General features: G+C 48.0%; 1 protein-coding gene across 6 annotated transcripts in view; it reads left to right on the plus strand.

Moving 5' to 3' along the window:
• znf423 (zinc finger protein 423) overlaps positions 1 to 7,500 on the plus strand; it is a 134,531-nt gene that overhangs the window by 114,934 nt on the left and 12,097 nt on the right. For all 6 annotated transcript variants that reach the window (XM_035642981.2, XM_047333416.1, XM_047333415.1 and 3 more), the window contains 2 exons: positions 3,221 to 3,352; positions 5,403 to 5,518. In XM_035642981.2, the coding sequence (XP_035498874.2) occupies positions 3,221 to 3,352; positions 5,403 to 5,518 (248 nt within the window). The remainder of the gene's footprint in view (positions 1 to 3,220; positions 3,353 to 5,402; positions 5,519 to 7,500) is intronic.

The raw sequence follows: 7,500 nt of genomic DNA on the forward strand, positions 1-7,500 counted from the left end.
CGTGTGGGTATTAGTCAGTATGGGTGTCATGGATGTATGATTGAAGATGTTATTAACCTCGCGATCCCCTGCAGCTCTGCAGCTGAAGTTCTGCAGGCTCTCTCGCTGTGTGTGTGCGTGTGTGTGTGTGTGTGTGTGTGCGTGCACGTGCGCGTGTGTGTGTGTGCGTGCCATTGGGGTTGATCATTTGGTTTTAATGGGTGATGGTGAAAGGTTTTAGGTTAGCATAAGGTGCTGGAGAATGCATTGTGTCATTGAGTGTGTATGTGTCCATGTACATGAAGACACGGACAATGGAATGTGTGTGTGTGCGCGTGTGTGTGTGTGTGCAGACAAGGAATTTTCAGTGTGTGTCTCTGACTCAGGGTGGGTGGGTGTCCAGGGTTGTTTGGGTACATGTGTGTTACACTCCACAGGGGGTCACAGATTGGCCCGAGAAACACACCATCTGATGTCCCCGGGCAGCACAGTCCTACAGAGAGTGTGTGTTAGTGTCTGTTTGTGCGTGTGTGCGTGTGTGTGTGTGTGTGGGCGACTGGGGCATTGGCCCTGTAAGGTCCAATGGAGATAACGACAACAGACGGGAGACCTGATCGTCGAGGGGTATGTGGGTATGTGTGTGTGTGTGTGTGTGTGTGTGTGTGTGTGTGTGTGTGTGTGTGTGTGTGTGTGTGTGTGTGTGTGTGTGTGTGTGTGTGTGTGTGTGTGTGTGTGTGTGTGTGTGTGTGTGTGTGTGTGTGTGTGTGTGTGTGTGTGTGTGTGTGTGCGAGCGACACGCCCACCTTTCATCTGGCCATTCACTGTGGGTGCCGTGATATCACTGTCATCTTCTTAAAATAGACTCATATACACACACACACACACACATAAACATTGGTATAATCCTCAAGTGGTAAAATGGGTGGAGGCCGGTTGCAGTCGGCCATTTGTGTGTGTGATGAAGATGAACCTGACCACATCTGAAACAATACATACAGGTTTAATTGGGAGGTGTATGTTAACAGTAAGTGTCTCGAAGTAAAATAGCCAACCTCTGAGTCGTGGATTGAAATAGTCATTGTGGGATATATTCATCCACTTTTGAAGTTAGAATTATTCACTCCTGTATCACAGTACAACTACAGCAGCTTGTGGTGCTATGAGAACAGATACCACTGTAACCTGTTGGTAAAACAAACAGCTGGCACGGGGATTAGACGCGCTGTTGTTGTTAGTTGTTGAGGCCACTTCATTCATTCAAACTGTTTGTACGCACTGTAGTTTTTAAATTTAATTCAAACAGGTTTAATTATCCAATTCATTTTGTAATGTGTTTGAAGGTGTGTTTCATTTGATGTCCGTTTGTCCTTGTTTGACCTTGAACATGGCCTAGTAGCAACCTTCTACCACTTTACGACGGATAATGTTTCTTTATGAATATAATACAAAGTGGGAAATAACCATTCTTCTAATAATCATGTCCTGATCCACCCAGTTTTCTTTCCCCCGTTGTTAATGTCGATGATTCGTTTTTTTCCGTAGCCGCCTCAATCTAACTAATCTCGACTAATCCAAGAGGTGAGGTGGTGTGACAATGCCCCCACCCCCACCAATTATGTCCCTGTACAAGTTTTTCTCCCCCAATTTAAAACATAACCCGGCGCCCACAGCGAGGGGGGGGGGGTTTGAATCTGAGCCCGCACAAATTAATCAGCGAGTGATGGACCAAGAGGGACCTTAAGGGGACATGTAGGGAGGGAATGTGAGCGATGGATGAGCGACTGCATTGGGGGGAGGGCAGATAACGAGGACAGAGGGAGGGAAGGAAGGATGGCTATAGGAAGGGCAGATCATCCACTGCCCCAGTGGGGAGGACACACAATTACTAGTTGGGGCAGATACGGCACTGGGGTTGGTGTGTGTGTGTGTGTGTGTGTGTGTGTGTGTGTGTGTGTGTGTGTGTGTGTGTGTGTGTGTGTGTGTGTGTGTGTGTGTGTGTGTGTGTGTGTGTGTGTGTGTGTGTGTGTGTGTGTGTGTGTGTGTGTGTGTGTGTGTGTGTGTGTGTGTGTGTGTGTGTGTGAGTGAGTTGGGGGAGTGGAGACGGATAGATGAAATGAGAACATGCAGTGGGGAGGGTTTCTGCCGTGGTCGTCTCCTCATCCCGTCTAGCTGATCGGAGTTCCTCTGTCTCTGTGGGTCAGTTCACGTGAGACACATGGCCTCTGTCATGCGGGCGTCCCACAGGGTTCCGTTCTGGGTCCCGTGTCGTCCTCTATATACGCTATATGTTATTTTTTATCCTGATGAGATTCAGTTGCTTTTCTCTTTTAGAAGCTGGCGAGATGAAAAACAAATTGTCCGTTCGAAATGAATGTTTGGATGCTTTCGAGATTTGGATGACTGACAACTGCCTTCAGTTAAATATGAATATACAGTAATATTTATATATAATATACTGTATATATGTTAATTTCTTTCTACCAAATTGTCCCTGATCTTTTATCCGAACGTTTGTGCTTTTATATCGCCGTCCTCATTTGCTTGTTGTGATTTTAACTTATTCTAGTAATATTTCTAATAGTGTATTTTTGTATTGATATAAAGCATATGGTGAATTTGCATTTGTGATCCTCTGAGGTCCTATACTTTACTTTACTCACTAGCAACCTACACCAAAGTGTCTGTCTCAACAAGTTCCCTTGTTCAAGTGTTTCCTGCTGCCAGGAGAATGTCTGAACTCGGTACATCCTGTTGTCCATTATGTCCGACAGAAAAAATACAGTACTGTGTACTCTCACATAATTCTTGAAACAAAAGACCGGCGAGAAAACGCGGAGCGACCAAAAGTCCGGCAGACCTTCTGTCACGTCCCATGTCGTGTCCTCAGACGTGACCTGTCAGGAGTGTAACTAATAACGTCCGCAGAAAATGCTGCAACAGAGCCGTTGATTAATGCCGCTGATGTGGTTCCACCTCTTCCGGCGGCAAACACACAACAGGATGAGGAGCCACCGTTCACTTTGAGTGAAGATCGGCCAATAGGTGTCCCGTCTTCTCACACGTCTGCACATATCTCAGTATGTGTCTGTCAGTTTCCTTGTGTGCACGAGAGACATCCGCTCTTTGGTGTCGTATCAGTATTTATTTATTTTGAATAATGTCATATGTTGTGCTCATGTCCAACCTTCACACGTGTCTGTCTGTCTGTCTGTCTGTCTGTCTGTCTGTCTCCCATTTGCAGAGGAGGGCATCAATCACGAGTGCAAGCTGTGTAACCAGATGTTTGACTCGCCGGCCAAGCTGCTCTGCCACCTGATAGAGCACAGCTTCGAAGGCATGGGAGGTACCTTCAAGTGTCCCGTCTGCTTCACAGGTGAGACAAACGGACACAAACACGCATATTCACCTTCAAGGGCAGCGGGCGCGAATGGCCGCCGGCGCTCGCGCGTTTCCTGTTCCGCGTCGTGTTTAAAGTGGACACGCAAACGTGGACGTGTTGCAGGAAAAAACACACGCAAATAGACAAAACGGGGGCAAATTAGGAAAAAGCGCGCCGCAAACACAACGCAATTAGGTCTATTAAAATAGGCCGCAAACGAAACGGAAGTGTTTCCAGAGGACACTTGAAAGCGATGCACGCGTCTGGACACGCTCGTTGTTGCCGAGTATTTTGACTCACAGCGTTATTAAGGTTCTCTCTCCGTCAGTGGTGACGGAAGATGAGATAAAAGTGCTTTTGATTTATTTTAACATTTTGATCGCATGAGTCAGACGCGTGCATCACTTTTAAGTGTCCCCTGGACACAGTTCCGTTTCGTTTGCGGCCTATTTGCAGGGCGTTGTCTTCATGCGTTGTGTATCCTGCGGTGTTCGCAGCGCATGTGTTGTCAAGTTTGATGAAGGTGGTTTCTTAATTTGCTTGTGTTTTCTTAAATTGCGGTGCTGATGGGCTCTCGGGGGGCCGCCGTAGTGCACAAACGTGAGAAGAAGTAGAACAAAAAGGGCGACACAACAGAAGCATGTTCACACACACACACTTGGATACCAACAGAAACATATTTCTATAAATAATTTATAGTTCATTTCTGATGAGCTATAGAATACTAGACACAATCTTCTGTGGAATGTGATTTTTATTTGTGAATGTGCCTGTCCGCCACACACTGTCTAAGCACCTCAAGTTGTCGCTACATTAAAGTTGTGCTCTTATCTTGGTGATAAAAAATTCAAGGTGAGGTTAATGTCGCCGCTGGAAGCGGGGCGACGGCGCCCAAATCTTTTCCTCACATCAGCTCCCGGTACCTGTTGTGTACTGTACCTCAGAAAATGTCTCTCTCTGGGTCGTGCCCCCCCCGCCCCCCCCCCCCCGCATCATGATGCACTGAGATAATGTCTTTTTGGTTTTCGGGTTTAACGGCAAAAACACATTAGGGATATTCATTGCTTCAACATCTTTGAACATTTGGGAGTAATATTCCGGCAGGGCGCCACCGCTAAAGAAGCGCTGATGGTGTGTGTGTGTGTGTGTGTGTGTGTGTGTGTGTGTGTGTGTGTGTGTGTGTGTGTGTGGCCAAACTATGAGGAACCTTGCGCATTTGCAATCCACTCGAGGGGCGAAAACAAAATGTTGGACGGCCAAATTAGGCCTTGTGGAGTCCAGAGACCCGTTCCAACAGCCACAGTATTTCACACGCAACCAAGTCAGCACCTTCGCTCTCTGACTCTCTATCCCCATATGCTCTCTCTCCCTCTCTCGCTGTCACTCCATCTCTTCTTCCCCTCCCTCGGTTGTTGAGTTTGTCTTGTGTTGTGTGTGTGTGCCCCCCCCCCCCCCCCCCCAGGTACACGGCAACGCTTTAAACTTTAACTCTATTCCTCAGTGGCTTATGAATTAGTAAGATGGGCACCGCTCCTACGGGGGAGGCTTAATAATTCAACACATACACACTCGCAGTGGAGCGACCCAAAAGTTTACTGAAACAAAGGGGGAGAGTGAGAGGGAAAGAAAGAAAAGTATATGAGACAACACTGGAGAGGAAGTTTAAAACAAATAATTTATTGATAAATATCACAAGGTCTGCTGAGGATAGCTCTTCCCGTTCTCCCTCTGCTCCCCCCTCTTTTTTCTTCCTATCCTGCTCACTCCCTCGTCCCCAGTGAGAGCCCTCCCTCTTCTTTGGGTGTGTTCTTGTGGTTACTGGTTGTATAGAGAGTCCGGTCGTTGTTTTGCGGCGTTGACCCGACTAGGTTACAGCTCATTCTGATTCCACAGCTCGCAGTGATGCAGATTCGTCGGTTATTTTTTTCGCCCTCATAGGTCAATCTCAGTCCCAGTGGGCTCATTTTACCCTCAGCTTTTGTTCTGCGATGCCGTATTTGTTTGTCGCGACTGAACTGTTCTTTCGGTTTGTTCCCTCCCCCAGTGTTCGTGCAGGCCAACAAGCTCCAGCAGCACATTTTCGCCGTCCACGGGCAGGAGGACAAGATCTACGACTGTTCCCAGTGTCCGCAGAAGTTCTTCTTCCAGACAGAGCTACAGGTAGGTCACCTGAAGTCTGCCGCCGCGTGTTGACCTTGACCTCACTGCGTGTTGACCTTGACCTCGCTGCGTGTTGACCTTTGGCCTCACTGCGTGTTGACCTTTGGCCTCACTGCGTGTTGACCTTGACCTCACTGCGTGTTGACCTTGACCTCACTGCTTGTTGACCTTGACCTCGCTGCCTGTTGACCTTTGGCCTCACTGCGTGTTGACCTTGACCTTGCTGCGTGTTGACCTTGACCTCGCTGCGTGTTGACCTTGACCTCACTGCGTGTTGACCTTGACCTCACTGTGTGTTGACTTTTGAGCTCACTGCTTGTTGACCTTGACCTCACTGCGTGTTGACCTTTGACCTCGCTGCGTGTTGACCTTGACCTCACTGCTGTGGTGAACTCTAAAGCGAAACAAAGACGAACGTAGTTTTTCTGGCGCAGACCTGACCGCAACATCTCCTCCCTCCCTCCGTCTCTGGGTCATTACATCTCTTCCTCTCGTCTTTCTACCCTTCCACTCATCCCTTTCCAAAGCGGTGACCTTATTCAGTACCTGCTGCTGTTTCACAGGATCCTCGACTTACCGCTCATCTCCCCCACTCCTCTGTCCCCGTCTTTCCATCTCTCCTCATGAGATCTGAGCAGGGTTCCTGGCAAGCTTCATGTCATTAGGGTCCAGACACATTTCTGTGTGTGTGTGTGTGTGTGTGTGTGTGTGTGTGTGTGTGTGTGTGTGTGTGTGTGTGTGTGTGTGTGTGTGTGTGTGTGTGTGTGTGTGTGTGTGTGTGTGTGTGTGTGTGTGTGTGTGTGTGTGTGTGTGTGTGTGAGTGAAAGGGAAGAGAGGCTATAAGTCACCCAAGAGTTGGTCCTGGACCAGCTGTGGCCAGGGGCTGTGATGATGTAAACCCCTCCCGACCTCCTCCATCTTTGTGTACTCCTTTGGCAGCCGACCAGTGACCTGCAGAAAATCTCCCGGTTAAACATCAGTCCCGTAGTTTAAAGGCCAAGTATGTAAGTTTCACCGTCAGATGTCAGAGCAAGACGGCGCCGTTTTTTGTTGGGGTTTTTTTGGTGCGGAAAGTTGTGCGACAGGCCTGCGGCTCTTGTTTTGAAAGATTGAACTTGGAGCGCCGCCGCCGGACGGGACAGGTGCGACCCCCATCAGCCGCCACGAAGTGATCGACACGTCTCATTAGCGGCGTCTGAGGACGATCTTCAATACTGACAAACGATCACCATTGACACCGGTTGAGCTGCAAAATATTAAATGGAGGAAAGAATCCAAGCATGTTAATCTCTCTTGTCACTGGCCGTGGCCTCGCTATGTCAAAGGTTACGCGGCCTCCGTCAGGCGCATATAGTCCAGTAGGCAGCAGCTTGTGACGCCAACCGGTGGTGGAGAAAAATGTTGATTACAGAAATGCTGTAAAAACACAAACACACAGAGTGGCAGTGACACAGAGGCCTGGAGGGGGGTGGGCATGTGGCTGGCCAGTCCATTTAACAGCAGGGCGACTGCCGGACCCTGTCGGTTAATGTCCACACACACGGGCACCGCTCACACCTCAAACACACACACACACACACACACACAAGCGACAACACTCCTCGTCCATACAGACTCCATCTGGAAGGTCAACTCTCCTGCCCCTCGGACCACGTCGATAATCTGCTGCAGATCGTCCGTACTGATAGATTTGGTTTCATAGGAACTCGGGTTCATCGCTGACGCTGTAAGATAATTGTCGGTTTGACTGTCGCAAGAAAATCTTTTTTGTTTTGCCGTAATTGCCACTTTAAAATTTTTTTAACAATGCTAATTTGATATTTTTAAAAACATATTCAAAACAGTGAACCTGTTAAAGTGGGAATTCAAATGTTTTAACTTCTTAAATACATCAATGTCATACGTGGGGGGGTTGAGATTTTCTTAGTAGACACAGGTTTAAATAGTTGTAATATTATAAATCTCATATTTCATCTCGTCTG

The sequence above is a fragment of the Scophthalmus maximus genome, chromosome 7, assembly GCF_022379125.1.
Source record: "Scophthalmus maximus strain ysfricsl-2021 chromosome 7, ASM2237912v1, whole genome shotgun sequence".
Lineage (NCBI taxonomy): Eukaryota > Metazoa > Chordata > Actinopteri > Pleuronectiformes > Scophthalmidae > Scophthalmus > Scophthalmus maximus.